The 20976-nt window shown below is 54.2% G+C and overlaps 6 protein-coding genes across 6 annotated transcripts; 5 read left to right on the top strand and 1 right to left on the bottom strand.

Moving 5' to 3' along the window:
* Positions 1–6874: 6874 nt before the first annotated feature.
* Positions 6875–8494, top strand: C8A04DRAFT_33769 (velvet factor-domain-containing protein; the record flags this gene model as incomplete). Its single annotated transcript, XM_062782593.1, has 6 exons — positions 6875–7182; positions 7272–7326; positions 7395–7474; positions 7545–7807; positions 7885–8185; positions 8245–8494. The coding sequence occupies 6 exons, from the start codon at positions 6875–6877 to the stop codon at positions 8492–8494; spliced, it is 1257 nt and encodes a 418-aa protein (XP_062640970.1).
* Positions 8495–10416: 1922 nt separating this feature from the next.
* C8A04DRAFT_24142 (uncharacterized protein) lies at positions 10417–11076 on the top strand (the record flags this gene model as incomplete). The annotated part of the gene is made up of 2 exons (XM_062778998.1): positions 10417–10616; positions 10701–11076. The coding sequence occupies 2 exons, from the start codon at positions 10417–10419 to the stop codon at positions 11074–11076; spliced, it is 576 nt and encodes a 191-aa protein (XP_062640969.1).
* Positions 11077–11886: 810 nt separating this feature from the next.
* C8A04DRAFT_24141 (uncharacterized protein) lies at positions 11887–13311 on the top strand (the record flags this gene model as incomplete). The annotated part of the gene is made up of 5 exons (XM_062778997.1): positions 11887–12716; positions 12819–12892; positions 12963–12994; positions 13048–13220; positions 13272–13311. The coding sequence occupies 5 exons, from the start codon at positions 11887–11889 to the stop codon at positions 13309–13311; spliced, it is 1149 nt and encodes a 382-aa protein (XP_062640968.1).
* An 86-nt stretch (positions 13312–13397) lies between these two features.
* Positions 13398–14937, bottom strand: C8A04DRAFT_24140 (Uroporphyrinogen decarboxylase; the record flags this gene model as incomplete). The annotated part of the gene is made up of 5 exons (XM_062778996.1): positions 13398–13480; positions 13544–13940; positions 13997–14532; positions 14615–14656; positions 14883–14937. 5 exons carry the CDS (start codon positions 14935–14937, stop codon positions 13398–13400), a joined length of 1113 nt encoding a protein of 370 aa, XP_062640967.1.
* Positions 14938–15057: 120 nt separating this feature from the next.
* On the top strand, positions 15058–16647 carry C8A04DRAFT_33767 (kinetochore Sim4 complex subunit FTA2-domain-containing protein; the record flags this gene model as incomplete). Its single annotated transcript, XM_062782592.1, has 4 exons — positions 15058–15103; positions 15583–15794; positions 15884–16477; positions 16543–16647. 4 exons carry the CDS (start codon positions 15058–15060, stop codon positions 16645–16647), a joined length of 957 nt encoding a protein of 318 aa, XP_062640966.1.
* Positions 16648–17844: 1197 nt separating this feature from the next.
* On the top strand, positions 17845–20037 carry C8A04DRAFT_8808 (uncharacterized protein; the record flags this gene model as incomplete). The annotated part of the gene is made up of 1 exon (XM_062785247.1): positions 17845–20037. One exon carries the CDS (start codon positions 17845–17847, stop codon positions 20035–20037), a length of 2193 nt encoding a protein of 730 aa, XP_062640965.1.
* Between the last annotated feature and the right edge of the window lie 939 nt (positions 20038–20976).

Below are 20976 nucleotides of genomic sequence, written 5' to 3'. Positions count from 1 at the left end.
ATACCCCCGACGCGGACGGAACCGCGGTTCCGGGTCACCGGGACTTGTCTTTGCCGTCCCGCTTGGGGCTTGGGAATCTGTGCTCTGTCTCCTTGTCTGGCGGCCCAGACACAGAGAGAGACAGGGAAAAAAAAAAAAGAGAGAGAGAGAGAGAGAGAGAAGGAAGTAAGGATAGGAGGCTAGGTACGCTGGAGAATACGTTTCCGCCTCCTAAAATGGTATCGTATCCTTCACACAAAATAAACCCAACGTAAGCTATCATGACAAGACACAGATTCAGTCATCCAATGCTACAACACCATCCCATACGATCCATCCCATACCCGTCCGTCGTCTCAAGTACGGATTTTTCTTTTTTTTTTTTTTTTCAAATCTCGATCCCGTCTCATCCAGACGCTAGATCGACAGAGTAGCCGTTACAGTGCAGTCGATCATCCGGGGTCGTTTTCCCCCGCGCTATGTGCTAACGTTACCTCCTCTGAAGCTCAGACGAGGCCCGTGCCGTCCCGCGGATGATTTCTTCTGGGGTGGTGTTAGTGCGGCTACGGGGCTACCTATTGAGTGAGTGGACTTTTGAAGGCACTGTTGTAAAGGGCGGAAGGAATAGAAATCTGGAAAGAATGACGGGGGATTACAACATAAAGTGAATGATGAGAGAAGTAGACTAAATCACACCGCGGTAAAAGTATCAAAATACTGAAGCACTGAGAACCGAAGACTCGAATCGTATGGAAATGTTTAATAAAGCTATCAGGGACTCAATATAATTTCACAAAACTCTACCTTGAGCCAAACCCAGTTTGGGTCAGAAGTAACCCTCGTAGAAAGGAACAACGCCAAGATCTAAAAAGTCAGAAGCATGCTACCAATATCACGCCCTCAATGGCGTTCCGACCAAATGCTAGTCCGGGTTCAAAGGCACGGGAAATCCCCGCGGCCCGCCCCCGAGAATGAACTTGAGCGGTTGAGTTCCCTCCCCGAGCAAACCGATGGGGTCACACCCTTACTTACTCATCAGAAAAACGTACAAAAGAAAGGCTGACGAGTTACAAACGGTGCCGAAAGGGGGAGAGGTGGGGGCTACGTGCTGCGCAAGGCTCTTTTGATGTGCGTAGCCGACGGGAAGCTCTCATGCCGCGTCCACGTCAGCACGGAACCGGTAAGGATGTCGAGGGTGAGGCGAGGCGGTCAAGCAGCCAGCCCGGTCGGTCAGGTCACGGTTCGTTCTGTTAAAAGCAGGTCAGCATGAAATCAGACAGCCTCAACCAATGCTGCGTGATACCCCATTAACTTGCCATAGGTGTATCGTGGGAAAATCCCGGTTTGGAGATGCCCCGCGGACCCTGCCGTCTTGACCCATGGATGGGGGCTTTGGGACAGGCTCTTTGGGATACCGCGGACTCTCTCGCCTTTCCATCTCGCATACCCGTTCTGTGCCCGCTCCAGATTCGTTTCTTTGGGATTTGACCGTCCCATAGTATGGCTGCCACTGGCACTTTCATGCCCCAGGATGAAGTGGAAGTCGGCGAGGCCCCCTCATCCCCCTCATCCACCATCCTCGAGCGCATCAGCCGACCCCCCCATCTCCACACCACCTTCCTTGACCCCCGGTGCATAGCATCGATGCTCTAGGGCAAAGGTGGTCCGAGTCGGTGGTCTCATCCACCTATAAGAGAGGCGGGAAAGGCGCACTGTACTGCCCGGTCTCATCCTCCTCCGCCGACAACGGTGATCACGTTGGAGGCGAGGGCTGTCCCCCGTTATTGATGGCCAACGTTCCCCTTCGATCGCTTATCGGCAGATGAACCAGGGGGGCCGAGCAGGCTGCGCTTCCCCATCGGCCATCGCCCACCACTGGCCCAGACCAGACTCGGCATCTTCGGCGTGCGGGGAGAACATCATTGGATAGGATGGGTGCCCCTCTTGATGGCGGAGAACCAGCGAAGCTACCGCGGCGGTACCGAGCCCGGCCCATCAACGACGGGCCCGTTCTGAGACGGGCACCCTTGGCGGGCGGGCGGCCTCCTGCGTTTAGTGTGAGTCGATGGACAACAACTGGTGCGAGGAAGCGACTCGTCATGGCGTACAGAGCTGCCCCGTTGGTATGTTGCCCCGAGTAGGTTCCCAATGTCCCCTCAGACGAGGGGAGCTGGATAAGACAGGTCTGTCATGAGCTGCCCCGGGCCTCAGGCGGGTCTGTGAACCATCGCTGGGATCAAGCACCTTGCAAACGGCTTCAATGCTCCAATCAATCGGCTGTATCTGTTTCAGTTGGCGGGTTGATTGTAGCACGATGCGACCCATTTCTCGCAGTCTCTGGTCACGCACGTAGCCGCTGGAGTGGGTTGAAGTAACATATATCTGACCAGTTGACCCCGATCTGTCGGTTTCGCTCATCTACGGCCCGGGGGACGGACCGTCAATGAGACGGTGCCTCTCGAATCTGGATGCCCAGGGTGGGTTTGAGGACCGGGGAACACTTTGACGGGCCTGATGAGGTCTAATCAGTTGATGACCACCGGAAATCTGAGAGAGCCTTGACCCCTGGCACAGAAAAATGACCTAACAGAGGTACCCAGGTACAGATAGGAGATGCCTAGTGTGTATACTATGTAGTATGGTCTTGGCTCGCACCGCAATATTTTGTCACATATCGATTGCAGCAGCGGCGTGTTGGCGTACCCAAATCGTCTGCAAGGATCATCGAGATCTGAGAGGAGACCACGGGAGGCCACAGGCGGAACTCTTGTGCTCAATGCTCCGAACCGGGATCCAAATCTCGAAGGTAAGGGGGTGCCAGGGCTGTTCGTTTGCTGGCCCGGCCAGGTAACGTTCAAGGTCGATTCGGGTAGTCGTCATGGATTGATAGCATTGTCCCCTTTGGGCAAACAACTCATCGAAATGCCGGCGGTTGAGGCGAGTGACGGCCACAATCCTCAAGGAAGACCGGCGGTCCCACGGATGTTGCATAAACTTCCAAGGGGAGAAAGCCCCTGATGACCTGCTTGCAAGGACCTTTCAAAACGTCTAGAATCCTTCCCTGAACGCAACGCCAAGAATGAGCCATGGAAGGCGATGTGGCATTTCTTACCGGGCCCATCAATGCGCGCTTAAAGGGGGTATGTTTCCGAAGGAGAGTCTAAGTGAACGATTTCATGAAGTTATTCGCCGGTTTTAACGGGGGACCCGGCTCCTTTCGCTACATGACTATGTAGTTGAACCTTTGCAGTGAGGGGGGGTTGGAAAACCGAAAGATCGGTGCCGGTTGAGTTCGATCGATGAAAGCACAACGAGACCCATCTTGTCCGCTTAGCGCGGCTCGTGGGTGCCAATTTTTTCTTTTTCGAGGGTTGGTCTCGGGGGCTCGGGCGCGCAGCTGGGCATCCTCGATGGTTGTCTAGTTAGAGGCTTTTTTTCCCCTTTTCTTTTTCTTTTTCTTTGCCGTCGGAGGCTCGGTCTCGTTAACTATGTTCACCGGTCCATTTTTTCTCTTTCGATCCTCGTTCTGCCTTCACCGGAAGTCGGAATCATCAAGGTGGGGGATATTAGGTGGCCGGGGGCGGGGGGCAGGGAGGTTCCCATCGGCGTTTCAGACTGCCATTTTCTAGCAGGGTCGCTGACCCTGTGGGCAGCGAGATTGATGCAGAGATAATTTGCATGATGCCCTCGCGCATCGGAGAGCCATGGAAGCCCTGTGGAAACCGAGTCGAAGCTGCAGGGGGTGTAGCAAGAGCTGGCAAAAGACGCGCACAGACAAGACTTGACGTCGTCCCGTCTGGAGATCCAAAGAAAGTTCAGACGGACAGTTCCCGTTTTGGGGTTCTTCTCTCATTTGACACTCACCTTTTTGGCCGTTTAGGCCTGTGCTCTGGCTGGTTTGGGGGATCGCCCAAAAAAAACCATCTTGGCGGGCGGCAGGCGCTGCCTTCCAGCCCGGCCTGGCGCCGGCGCACGGACTTTAGGTACTGACCTGACCTAGGCGGGCAAGTGCGGGACCGACACAACCAGCACCCATGCTTCTTAGGTACAGTACACACTGCACGGTGACCATCCACGATGGGAGCTGTTTCCCGCACTGATGAGCTCTGACAGGAACCTGGCCCACAGAAGCTGGGAGCTTGACAAAAGGCGTCCCGCCGATTCGGCATAACATTATTCATCCCAAGATCCCGTCCCTGCCGTCATGGTTTCCTCCGCAAAGTGGCTTGGGCTGAGACGGCTTTCATCACCCGATTGAGTGATCACGATTTGTGATGGGAGTCCCGGGAATCTGGACCTTCCCAGGTATCGTGCTGTGGTCACGGCACGCCCCTTACCTGGCGAGCAGATAACTGTGCATGCACACAACTAGTACCTGCTTCAAAAGATGCCGCTCGCCTTTCACCTCTATCGCCCAACCCGCCCCGCGCATTCGCTCGATAGTAAAGGCATTGGGAAAACGTGCGACGGGAGGAGGGCCTTCCTTCCAGCCCGCTCGGCAAAGCTGCCGTGAGAATGACCAAAGGGTCACGCGGCTCTCCGCGGTGCTATTTCTGGACATCAAGACGCGACTTGCGTACCCCCCCATGATGAGAAAACCGACATCATAATATTAAAGAGCAGGGTTCAGCACGTCCTTCGAGCGTCCCTAACCCCGCCAAAGGGACTCTGCGAGGTGGCGAGCCAATTGACTCGGACTTTTGATATGTGTTCGAGGGGAAAAGCCTGCCGGTTCGGTCGCTGGCTCAGGAGCGGGGCTTGGTTGTCAACTCTTGTCCGCCTTGAGTTATACTGCGGTATCTTAACTTGCAGGGATCATGTCGCGATGTGTCGCTGAGCTCCCCGCAGGCTTCTAATAAACATGCTCATACTTAGAGCTACCTAGCGCGTATGTATCGGTTCCGAGCCTTTCCCGATCCATCTGATACTCAGCTCAAGTCTCTCGAAAACTAGCTGTTTGTACCTTGGTTCTTTTCCTCGGGGCCGGAAAAGCGTTGAGGCGATGCGGACACGTCTCAAACGGGGGTTATCCATTCCGCGCCTTGGCAGATGGCATCTAGACGCGGCGAGGCAAAGCTGCCATGAAGGAGCACATGCCACCTGCGAGCGACGGCAGCGGGAACTAAATTGCAATATCTGACCACACCACCTGCTAACTGGCTGACCGTCCAGGTGGGAACGCCACACTTGCTTGTCGAGCCGCACCTGCCGTGTTGCGTGGCCAATGAAACTTGGCAGTGGGTGTCGTGTCGCTGTACCGGTGTGGGACGGGAGCTTGATCGATGGTGGGGGGTGACGGTGCGTTCCTCGAGGGCTTAGTTTTAGAAAGGGAAGGGAAGACTGACAGCGCTTCATGATGGGGATCTGACGTCCCTTGACAATGCGAACTATGTAGAGGAGTGTATTCATGAGGCTGGACTGTCGGGATAGCGCTGTCCGGTCGCACCAGTCCCCCCATTGGGCGGGCGGATTTGAGAGTTCCTGATAACTATTCAACTCGGCTCTCCTCTGAAGGTGGCGGTTCAAGCTCAAGCTCAAGCTCAAGCGCACGCTGCACTATCATGTCTTTGCGGCGGGATTCCGGGTCCTGAATCTCCGAAATCCAAGATAGCTAGCAACGTCTGGATCAAACTGCCCGTCATTAAGAAATATTGGTATCAACTTTGGAAGGGAGATGGGAACGCAACGTAGTAGTTATTTTGGTGGATGGCCCGTGCCCTATGTTCCTGTTCTGTACTTTTCCAGCCCCGGGCAGGGTAACAGTTTGAAGTTACTTTGGAACCTGAGGCTGACCGTTGGAGACCGAGCCCGTCGTGCTCCTCAAATTGCTCCTGCCGCGTCGGGCCGTGTGGTACTTTCAGGGCCCAGGCGACGGCTCTTCTCTAGGTTTCCTGGTTGTGGAGGGGGGGCTTGGCAGAAATCACCTCGGACAGTCCTGTCAAAGTTAAGGTGGCCGCGAGGTGGGAAGCTTGATCTCAACCTGGGAACTTTCAAACGTCTGTCGTGACGATTGACATGATTTATTGAAACGACATGTCGCCTCCTGCCGGGCCGAGCGGGAACAACAAGTTCACGGTTTGGAATGTTCTTTGGTAACTTTAACGTTAGTTAGTATAGAGTGGAATGTAGTGCAAGGTCTGTGGATGAAGCATGGACATATTATTTTGGCCTCCGTACCGTCCGAAACTGAACCCAAGCTGGGGGTGTGGCATTGGAGGGGTCAACCTACCCCTGTCACAGTGTTGGAGAGGCATTTGGTTCACTGTCCCCCCCATGGCGCTGTGGGTCAGGAAAACACGCGAAGGCGGGCGGCCAAGCTGTGCCCGCGTCCCCGGAATGAAAGAGCAAGTCGACCATCATCAGCACTCCCCACCACGACCAGGGCCCGCACCTGCAGTTCAGCCCGGTACATTTGCGATTTGGACCGGGCTCGAGAACACGGACCTTCGAGGAGGAGTTTCAACTCCCACTTACCGAGCTCGCCGATACATAAGCGATTGCGGCCGGCCCTTCCTCTTATCTCGGTTCTAAGCTTGGGAATCCTTTCTTACTTCTTCACGGAAACGAAGCAGCTGTTGCCCACTCTACACTAATAGTTCTCTCTTCTTCATCGCCCGTCATCCTGTCTTCGCGACATCGAATTCAATTGCACTCCGCCGACGGACCATTTTCCCCGTAGATACCTTCCCCACGCCTCTCGCTGCGGAAACGAGCACACGCTGCCCACTCAACCTTGACTACCGATCGTTCGTTTTTATATTTGGCCCTGGCCACTGACCGGAACTCTGCGCTGTACCGCCGCAGCAACGCCAACAACGTCCCATCAGAGGCAGTCGACGGCCAGTTTTGAATCCGCGCTTGACGCGGTGCCGACGACGCGAATCCTTTCGGTACAATGCACCAACCGCCGTACCCCCCGAGCCAGGGGCAGCCGTTACCGGCCGATATGCACCCGCACGCCCAGTATCCTGCACATCAGATGCAGCAACTCCCGTCGATGCCGCCACCAGGTGCCCAGTACCAGGAGGGTGTCCCAATGGGTGGTTCCGCAGCGCTGCAACCCGGCCAGCAGCCAGGTGACGCTGCCCAAGCGTCGTCCTCGCAGCCGCAGGAACGCGTGCCGCTCACCGCGGAGCAAAAGCGGCAGCAAGAGCTGAATCTTAAGCCATACTCGTCCGAGGATGGCCAAGACCGAGTATATTCGTAAGAGATATCTTTGCTTGGGGAGCGGCATGTGCCAGAACAGCTTGCCCACCTGCCATTTATGTGTATGCTGATCGGGGTTCCGGTAGACTTGACGTTGTGCAACAACCACAACGTGCGCGGATGTGTGGTTTCGGCGACAAGGTATGCTTGTGCTTTTGGCCTCAGCCCGAGTAAACTACGCGGGACGGTAGCTGACAGCAGCTGAACAGGATCGCCGGCCCATAACCCCACCACCATGCGTACGGTTGGTAGTCAAAGACGCGAAAAGTGGGAAAGAGATTGACTGCAAGTGAGTTGTCAACCGTCCCTATTTTGCCAGTAACCGGGCCGCAGTTAACCGAAAGTGTGTTTCCCAACAGTGAGATCGAGCATACCATGTATGTCCTCAATGTGGATCTCTGGTCTGAGGATGCATTGAAGGAAGTCAACCTTGTCCGGCACACGACGGCAACCCCATCGATATCATCTACGTCTCCCGCCTCGTACGCTCAGATAGAGCAAAACACGCCCGCCTTCTCACACATCTTACCGTCTAGCCGGGATATGGGGTATGCGCAACAGATGGGCTACCCGCCCCCTGGCCAAGTCAGTCCCTACGGTATGCAACAACCATACGGTCAAGGTAAGTTCTGCATCACCGCGCCTTACGGCCCACGGATCATGGCCCCCAAGTGCTTTCTGACAAAAATGGATGAGTAGGCTTTGTCTCACCCAATGGAGGCGGGTACCAACCACCAAACCAATACTATCCCCAGGCCGACCTACAAGGTTTGGCCCAGATGGTTGCCTCGCCGTACGGACCCGCGAGAGTCTATGAACCCCAGCTCGGCAACATGCCCCAGCGCATGTCCATGAGCGGCAACCCCCCATCGGGTATGTTCACTCGCAACCTCATTGGAAGCTTGGCTGCGAGCGCTTTCCGCCTACAAGACCCCCAAGACAAAATCGGGATCTGGTTCATCCTCCAAGATCTGAGTGTCCGCACGGAGGGGTGTTTCAGGTAAACCGTCCCGCCTGAGAGTTTATGTGTTTACCTGTCAACTGACCTTCAATCTCTAGGCTCCGCTTCTCATTCGTGAACGTCGGTGCCCCTGGCCAGCTCGGTAACGGCTCCATCAACCTTGGAAAGGCTCCGGTTCTCGCGTCGGTCTTTAGCGATGTGTTCCAGGTTTACTCCGCCAAGAAATTCCCGGGGGTTTGCGAGAGCACCGCCCTAAGCAAATGCTTTGCGAGTCAAGGTATCAAGATTCCCATTCGCAAGGATAACCCGAACAAGGCCGGGGGCCAAGACGACGACGACTACGATTGAATTTCTTCCTCGATCGCAGCCAAAATGGAACCCCTACTGGTCACAAACGGCCACGACCGGGCAACTATCTCAGACCCTAACTATGTTTCTCTCGGCACGCACCTGTCGGACGGAGGTGGGTGGCCTGTAGCTTCACATGCCCGGTTGAAGCGCAGCTTTCGGCTCGGTGAATATTGGGAGGATAAATGATGGGTTATCATGCAGGCGGATGGACGCCGCAATATACGCTCCGATGGGGACAGGATCTTGTTTTATTTTGAACCACTTGTTTCTCTTTTAGGCCGTGCCACGACAGAGGGTTGTTCAGTCGGGAACCATACTTTTCCATCTGAGCGGAGGGGTCCGGAGGTCACAAGCAGAGTAGGCGGGCCAACTCGTCCATCAACGGTTTCCCCTTTTTTCTCTTTTTTTCTTTTGTTCAGTCAGTTTGACATGGTTCTTTCATCTTCGCTGTCTTACGGAAGGGTCCCATTCTTCAACGTCACAGATACCAGAACCAGAGTAGACGGGTCGGTGGATAGGTACATTTGCGTACACAGTTTGCGCTACCAGCTAGATAGATTAGGATCCGAGTCCTCTTGTGGGAGAAATATGCCAATGATAGCCACTTCGGTATCCGGTCACAGTATACCCAAGCCCATTAAGTGGCTCGGAACAGAGAGGTACAGTACCTGGCTGGCATTACGGATATATGTCCGAACTTTTTAGTCCCAATCGTTCGTTGCACCGACGACGTGCAACATCAACCCGGCCTAACTGGTTGAGGCTACTCCCAATTGGTGATCTATAACGCGTGTCTGGGAGGTATACGATGTACTGAGGGTTGCTGCTATTGGTGGCGCAACTCGGCCCAGGAGCAGGTAGATTCGTTCCTACACCCTTAGATCCTTACCCCAAAAATAAGGAGAACGGAGTTCGAAATGGATTTTAGTTTTAAGTCTGTTTTCAAGGTTCCCTTTTACACCCTATGTCGTGAACAGGCCAGAGAGTCGTGGAAGACTGAACCGGGCCTTGCTTCTCGCCTTCGGCGTGGCAGTTGGTGGAGCTCAAGGTTATATCGCAAGCAGACAGACAGGGTTGTTTCGAAAATCTGTGTTTGGATGGTCATCTCTGTCTTATCTCCATCCAGAAAGCTTGATTTGTTTGGGCCGGCTCGCCGGGAGGAACAAACAGCGGCCTACTATTGAAGATTTTTTCCTCATTCAAAGTGGCCATGAAGTGACCATCAAGGTTCGTATGGAACTTCGAATTCAAGAGCTGACCTGCAGGGGTAAAGGGCAAAATTGCCGAAGCTCCGGGCACTGAGGGGAGAATGAGGGGCACAGTGGGTTCCAGGTGTTAGTGTTCAGGTGATGTCAGGCCAAGACGAGAACGCAATCGTCTCCCCCTGTTTTCCCCAATTCCCAAACGGCACAAAAATCCCATAGTCTAGGGAAGAAAAAAAATCTGTGTTCCTTGTGATCAGTTGGACTCGATCTAGAGCATGGCCGGACCGTCGAGAAAGAGGCTTTGAAGCATGGGCCATGGGGTGTGTCGCACTTGACCTTGTCCCACGTTGTATGTTGAGATTTTCTCGTAGGTCGGTAGCAGCACACCGAAGACGAGGATGAAGAAAGTTGGAAAACCTTCTTCCCTGCGCCGCCCTGGGATGTTGCACGCCTTCTTCCCCAAGTTTTTTTTACAAGGAAGATATAACCCACCTCGGGCCCCAGGTTTTCTTCACTGAATCTGTGCAAATAATAAAAATCCCCAACGCTGTAATATCCAACATCCGTGCGTCTCAACTTCTTTGCCACCGAAACGAAAAGCTTTGGAAAACGCCAACTGCCGACTTGTGCGTGGGGATTGTCGTTTGTCTCCCTCCAAACCAGCGAATACCTCCGCAATCCCGCAAAAAAACGTACAGCGGAGAAGCCGAAACAATGTCGTCACATCTCCAATCCTCCGGCCGTGGCGGCGCCGGCAACATCGTTGACGCCTCCAAGACTCCGCCGCTCCAGCCTGCAGACCTCAAAACCCCGACCCTCAAGACCTCCATGGTGACCACCGGTCGTGGTGGGACAGGCAACTTTGCCGCCAACCTCGACGCGGACGAGAAACGTCGTCGTCAGGATGTTGAGCCGTAAGTCCTAGTTTTGGAAACAAATCAACGGCCTCCCTGCGCCAACTCATACAGTTGCTAACCCGCGAAATGCAACCCTTCCAGAGTCGTCCGCCGTCAAAGCCACGGCGCACAGCACATCGGTCGCGGCGGCACCGGCAACGTGGTCAAGGCTGGCGACGAACAGAGCAGCAGCACCCAGCCAGGCACGGCGACTTCGACCTCCGACAAGCGAAAACAACAACCGGGAAGTCCCCCGCTCAGTGATACTGGCAAGGAACAGGGAAGCCCACGGGTAGGAGAAGAGCGCGGGTTAGCGGGGGAAGACAAGGCTGTGTCGCCTTTGGAGGGTGGTCCGTTGGGTGGTGAACGGGTCCGGGGGGAAGATAGTGATGGGGATGTAGCTGTGCCAGCAGCAAGGCCGGAGGAGACGGTTGGGTGGGCGGAGAAGGGGAGGAATTTGTTGTTTGGGAAGAAGTGAGGAAATGTGGTGGTTTTATTTAGATGGGCCGGCCGATTGGGGAGGGGGGTTATCAGGAGGCGTTCCTGCAGACGCTATCATACTGTTTTGGGTTTATCTCTCGATGGTTATTGGGTGGGTGGTTCACGGTGTGTTTACGGTGTGTGAGGGGTTGTTTTGCTTTTTTTTTTTGGTTCTCTCCTTTTCTTTGGGTTGTTCTTCCCCTTTGTTGGTTGGTGGAAGGTTCTCTACAGCGGCTGGAATCTTCATACCCTGGTAATGGCGTTGAAAAGTATATGATAATCCAGAATATGTTATTTTAGGTATGTTATTTAGGGGAAACGGGGATTTGTACATTCGTATTGGGGAAAGTATGGGCTGTACACCAAGATTGGTTACCACCAGACATCGGTGTACTGATGCGTACTAAATAACGTGTAAGCAGAGCGACCCAACCGAACAGCTTTCCCCTCTCTAAAGAAAGAACCAAAACAGTAAACAAGCTGAGGTCGGTGGGATTCTTCACAACGACCAGGCCCCCCATCTCGATCTTCTGACCAACCCCGACAAAAACCGGGGCATCCGTCGTCCACCGCTTTCATGACTCACACGTTCCTACTGTAACTCCATCCCAGAAAGTCCCGTCTCGAGCAAGTACGAGGTAGCTATGTCACAAGCTATTAATAGCCGCCATTACCTAACACTTCGTTGACATTTGATGATTTGGGGTATATATCAATACCAAATTTACTTCAAATAAACAGAAATAAACCTCTCTCCATCCTCTTCCATGTGCCAATAACAACACGTAGCCCAGAAAACACAACGAAAATGACCGCAATCAACAACACCACCACCATCCAGGTGGACAACACCAACCGGCCCAACACCACCATTCTCCTCCAAGACACCCCCACCCCGTCACCCGCCCTTCTAGCCCGCCTCACCTCTCACCTCCCTTACTCCCTCCCCCTCCTCCGCCGTCTACAGTTCGCGGACAAATTCAAGGGGGGTAGAACCGACGAGACTCATGTCCTGTACGCACGCCTCGGTCGACACCCCGGGGTTGATGGAAGTGCCAGTGGAGATGATCATGATGGGAATGGGGATGGGGTTGAGACCGGACACTTCGCCGCGGCGTATGTCGACCTCTCACAGGGGCCGGAGACGCAGGTGTGGGTGTACTCGTCGCTAGAGCCGGATGCTGCTGGTGGGGATCGTGACAGTAGTGATGAGCTGTACAGTTGGGCCAAGCCAGGGAGTGAAGGGGGTGAAGGGAGGGTGAGGTCTGCGCTGGAGGAGGAGGCGCTGGATCTGGCGCTGGCACTGTTTCGGAGGATTAGGACGATCGCTGCTGGGGGTGCTGGCGGTTCTTCTCCTGCCAATGCTACATCCGCACCTTCACCTGCGCCCGTTCTGGCTGGCACCGTTCATGAGGTTCTGCGCCATGGCCTGCTGGCGCGTGGGGTGCGGTTGTTGAAACCGTCCGGTATTATCGCGGAGCGGGACTGGGAGGTCTGCGGGAAGTGGCTTTTCCGTGTGGAGGACATACCGACGGTGGCTAAGGATAATCACGGATTACCCGAGGGGATGCGGTGGGATCGTGTGTGGCCAAGTGACATTGACGTTGCGCGGTCGCGGACGAATATCAAGCGACGAGTGTAACGACCTACCTTCTTCCCTTCTCTCACTCTATTTTCCCTTCTTTTACATTCTCGAGTACCGGATCAGGGTACTTACTAACACTGTGGCGGTGTGACTAGGGAGACGATGCTGAAGTTGCCAGGCATGGTTGTACGTCTAGAGAACGAGGCACCTGCCGCGTGGGCGTTTCTGGGTACGAATCTCCAGGGGTGAAAGCTAAATTCAGCCCTTATGGGTAACTGACGCTTGACTCTCACACGCAGGACTTGATGGATCTTTGATGGTTCACGTCGAGGTACCGTTACCCAGTGACTATGAGATGTGACCAGGCTACTGATAAGCTCTTAGGAAGCGTATCGCCAACTAGGTCTTGCCAGGCTTTTGGTTTCCAAATTGATGGTGGAACACATTGCAGACTTCAGCGATGATGGCTGGGGGACTGCTGATGTGTTCACCGGGAACTATCAAAGCCAGGGGCTTTGCCGAAAGATTGGGGGCAAGAATACCTGGGCACTGTCATGGTAAGAGTGAAATGGTTAGAGAGATGCGGCATCTTGGCTAATGTTTCCTAGGGCATTGGTCGACGTGACAACTGTTGGGGACGCAGTATGAGACATATCGCAAAACTCGTGCATATTTTGTAGGAATGGACTCAGCACCGAGTCCGTGGATATATACACGTCTTAGAATCGACGGTACTATTGGGTACCAGTCCTGGTCAGACGGTGGATCTCTTGAAAGAAGAATTTCAGATCGTCCGGGTTAACGAAGGGCGTAATTCCTGGGACCAGGTTAACGGTGTATTCAGAATGATAGCTTGACGCATTACTCAATTTCGACTCACCATGTCCGAGGTTGACAATCCAACCCTTCTTCCGGTTCGCCCAATCGAACCCCTTGACCATTTCTTGCACAAGCTCTGTGATGGCGGCATGCGAACCGTACAGAACGCCCGGGTCCGCATTACCCTGGAGGACCACGGGGCGGTCACCGACAGTCTTAACAGCCTCCGCCGGGTCGTGCAGCCAGTCGAGGCCAACAATATCATAGCCCATATCACAGGCAGCATCGAGAGCGTACCATGCTCCCTTGGGGAAAACAACCATCGGGACGGGCTCGAGTCCCATCTCCTTGAGTCTGAGAGGCAAGTTCTTGGCGATGTATTCAAGGTAAGGCTGTGAGAACTTCTTGAATGATGATGGCGACAGCTCGCCCGCCCATGAGTCGAACACTTGGATCAGCTGCAAGGGATATCAGCATGGGTTCAAATAGGAGGGAAGCAAAATTATTTCAGTACCTGAGCTCCAGCCTTGACCTGGAGAGCAAGATACTCAACGCAAAGCTCAGAGATCTTCTGCAAAAGCGCCTTAGTCTCCTCGGGATACTTGTAAATCCAGGTCTTGGTCTCCTTGAAAATCTTGGAACCGCCGCCTTCCACCATGTAACAGAACAGAGTCCAAGGAGCACCACAAAAGCCAAACAATGGCACCCTCCCCTGCAACTTCTTCCTAGTCAAGGTGATGGCCTTGTAGACGTAGTCGAGTTCACGTGCGACGTCGACATCACGCTTCAGCACCTCGGCGTACTGTCCGTCATCCGGGTTCTGCAGGGGGTTCGGGAAGTGAGGTCCCTTCTTGTCGACCATCTCAACCACCATTCCCATAGCCTGTGGGATTACTAGGATGTCGGAGAAGATGATGGAGGCATCAAGCAGCCCAGCGAAGCGTTCGATGGGTTGCAGGGTTAGGGTGGAAGCAACCTCCGGGTCCCGACAACATTCGAAAAAGTCACGGCCTCCTTTGGCTTCATGGTATTCGGGGAGATACCGGCCGGCTATGCTGCAAATATTAGCACCCGAGGGCTCATCCCATTGATCTAGGGGAACGACAGCTTTCGGAAAGCCCGGGCAACTCACCCTGCCGCATCACCCAAATGGGCGGCCGTTCGACTTTCTCGCCTGGGGTCTCATGTCAGTATTTCATTCTATTCGTCCAGAATAAGCCACGAGAGGAATAGTAAACAAGAAGAAGAAAGAGGGGTTGTGTTAAATAATAATATAAATAGATATGACCACGATGAGAAAGAAAGGAAATGTAAAAATTAACAATAAATTAAAACTTATAGTTCACAAAACCAAGTGAGTGAAGACAAATTCATGAGATGAGAACACATCGATTACTCACCTCGCGCGACCCGCAGGATCAGGTCATTTTGGAGAGGGGGGAATGAGTGCTCCATGGTTGCGGAAGTTGATGCTCAAGCAGCGAACGAGAGGCAGTTTCGGGCCACGGGAACTAAAATGGCAGTCTTGACCCGCCATTTTTGGAAGGCCACTCAGTGCACCCCCGACAAATACATATGCCCCACATCAAATGTACCTGTCGGAGTCTGTGGGACTTAAACGGTACGGCCTGCCCCAAGGCTCGAGCGGGCGGCGCAGCACCAAAAACTGCTCCAGATGGAACTAGAACTCGGCCGTGTCTAGCAATTAGAGATGTAGGTCGGCCGGGCCTAGGTGGGAGTGTCCCTCAGACATGTCCGCTACGATCAACCTCGGAGTTCGGGCCATCTGCCATTTGGAGTACTCATTGTAACTGTCAGAGAGAATACGTTGGCTCGGAAGATAACTACTGTGGTCGCGTGCAAAAAGAAAACCCCAAGCCAATTACGTGGGCCTGCCGATGGTCTTGCCTTTGTTTATCTCTAGCACGTCGACATTCCATTGCAGAAGCTCTCAAATTCTCAGCCTTTGAGTTTAGTCATTGACTCATTCGAGTTTCTGAGAAAGCGCGACTTCTCCCTGTTGCAGTTCTTCAACTTGAGATACACCGCTACACCACACTGCCAATCCAACCCCCCCCCCCAAAAAAGACAATTAAAAAGAAATCATTGCTTCGTCCGTTTTCTACCAAACTCGCCCTCCCAGTCCGCCGGTACCGCTTCCTTGCGTCCCGGGTCCCAAACTGGCCCCCTTTACCCGGACTGCTTACGCCGATGATATTGAGTTCATCCAGTTTCTCGGTCGCGAGAACGACGTAGACTCTCTGGTCTGGAAGGTCAAAATCAACAAAGCTGGGCCCTTTGTCCTCAAGGTGGTACGTGTGAATATATAATATACTAGTTCAGCCCCGGTCCGGTCAAATCAGAATCATGCTCTAACTCTAACTCCCAGTCTTCTTCCTAGTTTTACTTCTGGCACTGGGACTTTCTCCGTAGGAACCAGGGCGGTGACCTCACAAGGCGGCTCGCTAGCCCGCAGCTCTATGTCGACTACTTTGACCCGTTCAATTGTGAGTGCCGTGCCTATGGCCGACTCAAGCAGGAAAAGCGCGAGGATCTGGCCGTTAGGGCCCTCGGCTATCTTCTTTTCAACCCCCAGCAGGAAATCGACTTGGCCCAGAAGGTTGAAGGTCGGTCTACGCCGCCCCCCTCCGCTAACGCTACTACTATGGATGGCGATTTCTGGGGGTGGCAGGAGCAGCATCGCGGACTGCCTGTCCGGGCTATCGTTAAGGACCTCGTCGCCAGCAAGGCTCCCGACCCTGCGCAGGACGCGGGCTTATGGTTGGACCTACAAGCCCTCCACTCGTTAGGCATATTCGTGAAGGATACACACGGTGGTAACTACCTAAACGGGAAGCTCGTCGACTTTAGCCGCTCGTGGACCATGTATCACCCGGCCTTAGATCAAATTGACGCCTATACACTAAGAAGCCTTATGCTAGACGAGCTACAGCATTTGCTGGACTATTACTGCGACGGGGCAAACGATTCGACAGTTATCCTCAAGACCTGGAAGCTTTCTGTTCGGGATACCTTGACCGGTATAGGAATTTTCCGAAGGCGTATAACTGGCTCAAATGGGAGACGAACGCCGATGCGGCAAAGGCGTACGTGGAACAAGAGCTGTTTGAGAGGACGCCAGGCGCTGCCGTGGACGTTTTGTAATACAAGATTACCTGGAGGATATCGGGAGTGTAGCTGCTGGACATTCATTCATCGTGGACCTGAAACCTGGCAGAGCAAGTCACCAGCAGAGAGGACATCCTCGACGGGGCGCGCCCTCCCTTCAAGAGTTGCCTCCACAGCCGAGGGGGTTCAAGAAGACGAGTATTTTCAGGTTGAGGAGATTCTGGATTCACGATGACGAGGAAGGCGGGTGGAGTGCCTGATAAAGTGGGAAGGGTGTGGGTACGAGCATGATAGTTGGGAACCTGTTGCGCATCTCGAGAAATGTTCTGAGATGCTCCAGCAGTTTCGCCAGTTGTTGTTGTTGTTGTTGTTGTTATCGATTAACGTTAAGCCTTGTTCATGATAACTAAAGGGCCACAATGCTAGTTACATAATCCCTCCTCCCGATTCTGCCTTGATCTCGTATAAAAGCCCTTAAAAGTTGTCATTCCTGAAGCATTTTTCCTCAAACAAAATGTGACCTATCGTCGGAAGCTCGTGGTCAGTTGGCGAATTGCAGGCGCGCTTAAAGGCTATGTTCTCCATATGCTTAGCCTCCTATCTCTAGCAGCTAAAGCGAGTCCGACGGTTAGTGCCACGAGGGTGCTTGGGGAGTTAGTCGAGGGAACAGAGTTTGGTGCTCTCAACCATCAGGTCGAGACCTACTTCTGGCTGGCACGGGAGAGCTTCGGGCAATGTGTGATTCAACAGCAAGTGGGGTGCATTGGAACTTGCGTGGTTCTGCGCCACATATGCAAGGGACCAAGGTTCTTCTCGCCGAGATTGGAGTGGCTGAGGTGCTGAGGTGAGGGCAGCATCAGCCACAACATGCCCCACTTGGATAGAGCTCGAGCTGCTTTCCCCAATTCCACAAAAGTCTCGGATTGAGCCTTGATATCAGATTCAAATCGAAACCAGCTCGGCCAGCAGCGCCCCCTCCGCCGGTCGGCTTCAGCGAGACGAGGACAAGTCGCTAGAGGTACCGGTGGACCTGCCGCGGCTCGGCTCCGGTTTGCCTGGCACGCCGCTCCATCCACGGTCCGACCCAATCAATGCTTGATTTCGTTGGATGGAGCTGGCATCAACCCCTCAGCCTCGTCTCTCAATCGTCCGTTGGCCCCGATTCACACCACTTAGCGAACGACCTTTCCATGCGCCCCTTGACGGCCCTCTTCCTTCCTTTGTACTTCGACAATGAATTCACCATCAGCGCACTGTCGACGCGCTCTCCATCGCCATATTACCCTACCCAAAGACTCGATATGGATCACCGATGGTTTACTCGCCCACGCGTTCGACCGGTTCTGCCGCGTGTCGACGACCTTCACTCGGAAAGCCAGCAAAGTACCGGGCCCTCTCGAGGCCCAGCGCCGGCTCGGGCGACGGCGCATGGCAGTCGCCAACGACTGGCACGGCCCGCCGACACCACCACCCTGGGCATTCCTGATGCCTCTGAACTTAACACGTTGGACCTGGAAACCCCCAACCCCGACTGAGGCTCGAAGGAGTAACCCGTCTCGCCTGGCCGATTCCACTGCCGCGCTTGCTGCTTTGCTGCCCCAGTGGCTTCGAGAATCTTCTCAAGAGTTGGATGGGTTATCAATGGTAGCGATGGCGAACGCGGCGGGGAGTGATCAGGCCGCCTCTGATCCGGCTCCTCTCGTGGCACCGACCGATCCTCAAGCGGCTTTCATGGATGGTTTCCGGCGGGCGGCCGACGGCGTCCACAACCGACGTTTTCTGTTTGAAGTCAACAAGATATGCGGCCAAATGAGACAGCGTATTATCCTGGGCGACATCTCACCAGGGGAGGTCTTGGCGCTGTCCAACGAGATATGGAGGACACTAGAGTCGCGGCTGCCGGGCTCGCCTAGAGGCCGCCGCTGGTCGTTGTCGTTTTGCAGGGCTATAATTAGCGGATTGTCAGCCTCCAAGGTCTTTCCGGCCTCGTCGCTTGACACCCGTTTCTGGAACGCCTTTTTTAGCCAAGTCTCCAAACTCCCGGTCAATGACACCGTTTGCAACCTTTTCGCCAAGGCTTTAGCTACCATGCCTATTGCCTATCGATCTCATGTTTCTGGCAGGCTTCTGTCCGTTCTCGCCTCCTTTTTCTCGGCCTGGAACCACTCAACATCCCCTTTGGAGGGCAGCGAGATCGGGCGGCTGACGGATATGGCAATTCTAGGGGGGATGTACGCTAAACAACAAGAAGTGAGGGCATTACCGGCGTCCCTGCGTCAAGCTCTGACCATCTCAGACGTGTTGCAAGACGCTAGTCAGGAAGCAACAAAGGAGTTTTGCTCTATGGCTTATACCGAGGTGCTGAAAGAAATCCTCAACGGAGTGACTGATGGTCGAATGCTGCGGTACGGGTGGCTTTACATTCTCGCCCGCAACCCTGATGTGAACCAAGACTTTTTTTTCGACTTTGCTGCCTCGCTATCAGAAGGGTCGCTGCATCTACCGCCCTTGTCAGTTGTGGAGGTTTCCTCCCTGCTTCTGACGCAGTGGGGAAGTCGTGGGTACCTTAGAGCACCGAAGGAAGTTTACAAGTCGTACCGGCGCCACTGCGGTACACGCGACGAGGCCGCGCTGGCGTCGCTCTTCTTAGCGGTCTTCGCACGCGGGGAGGAGGAAACAAAAACGGGGCTTTATTACAGTGCTTGGAAGTTCCTGACAAGGATTCGGCGGAAAGATTACGTTCTTCGGTCCCTGCAGTTTGACACGAGTACCGGCATGCTCCCCGTGCGTATGCTTGAGGACCTCGCCTTCACCGCCGACGACCACAATATCGCCGTCCAGCTCCACGACTTGTGGTCAGAGGACCTCAAATCCGACCCAGGCCATCGCCGGACACAGCCGCAGTGGTTCCCCGGCGTGTTTGACAAGTACGCCGAGACCATGATCCACGACGCCAAGCTTTCACCAAAGGAAATCTGGCGCGTCCTCGACATCGGCAAACTGGAGCGTCCCCCCCTCCACGCACAGCTGCGCCACCACCGCGGCACCTTTGGCCAGCGTCGCGCAGCCGTCGTCGAGAAGATGGCCCACGCCTTCACAGAAGCACCACACCTGACCAACCGCGCCGCTTTCCGCCATGTATCACGGTCCTTGGCCTTTCTCCGTGAGATCCGCGGTCCGGGCGGTGTCCCGGAAGCCGTTATTCAAGACCTCTACCAGATCATCACTCAGGACCTGTGGGAGGAACGACCCGGTCGGACAATGCGGTTGCTGTGGTTTCTGCGCATCATTGAGCAGCGCCATGGCCTGGAGATGGCTTGGCACTGCCGCGTGGCGCTGCGGCGCTGGCGCGCGAGGCTGAAGCAGATTGTGATGCGCAAGTACGGCATCAAGAATATTGAGTCGCGGTCTACGTCGGGTTGGTAGGCGGCTTTCATGCATGACGGACCGTGGGGTGGGTGTTTAGCTCGTAGGCAGGGAAGCACCGACGTCATAAAAGGACCTGTGTATAAAACCTTTGTAGCTGTCAAGCTGCCCTGTATATTGCATGTGATGTCTTGTTTATTCCATCCGATTTTACCCTCTTTCCTCGCTTCCCAGGGGCAGTTATTACACGCCAGCGACTTCCTTTACCTCATCTACCTACAAGGTTAATGAGAGTCCTTTCCTGTCTCCAGTGTCTACATGGTTTCGCCTCACCTTGTTCATCATTCGCCGTTACACAAGACTAGGTCCTCGAAGTAAAAAAAAGTTTAACAAGAGTCAAGCGGCAAGGAAAGTCGAGAAGGAGGGTAGTCAGGTAAACAGAAGAACCAACTCATCCCCAGCGCCGAAGGCTCTTGGGTCCCGTAATATCGCAATACTTGCCCGGGGCATGGTCCCTCTCTCCCGCTTGCTCATCCTTGCACTTGGAGTGTAGAGGCTGGATTCTAGACGAGTCGAATAAACGCCATACGCCGCCCCCTCTCCCGGGGCTTATCTTGTTCGCAGATACCGCGAAGTTCCTCGAACTCCTGGGTGGACTTGAAGTCTTGGCTGGGCGGTACTGCGGTCGCGTTGGTATTAACAGCAAAATGAGTTGATTACCCTATGTGTAGACATCTGTCGTAAATACCCTCGCTAATCTAATCAACATCATCGTGCTGGATGCTCGATACTATAATTCATGATCATGGCTGGCTATTGTAACCGAGGAACATAAGAACAGAAACACATCCTCAGGCAACAACCCCCTTCCCGACCTGTCCCCAGCACCAAAATACCATACCTGCCCTCCCGCACTATATATATTAGGTCCAACGCCCCAACTCCCAACCCGCCTGCCAATGGGGCTACAAACCGACCACACCCGGTGGTGAGTTTGGC

The sequence above is a fragment of the Dichotomopilus funicola genome (genome assembly GCF_033296635.1).
Source record: "Dichotomopilus funicola strain CBS 141.50 unplaced genomic scaffold C8A04scaffold_2, whole genome shotgun sequence".
NCBI classification, from domain to species: domain Eukaryota; kingdom Fungi; phylum Ascomycota; class Sordariomycetes; order Sordariales; family Chaetomiaceae; genus Dichotomopilus; species Dichotomopilus funicola.
The sequence above is the reverse complement of the archived record's forward strand: the minus strand, read 5'-3'. Positions and strand labels throughout refer to the sequence as shown.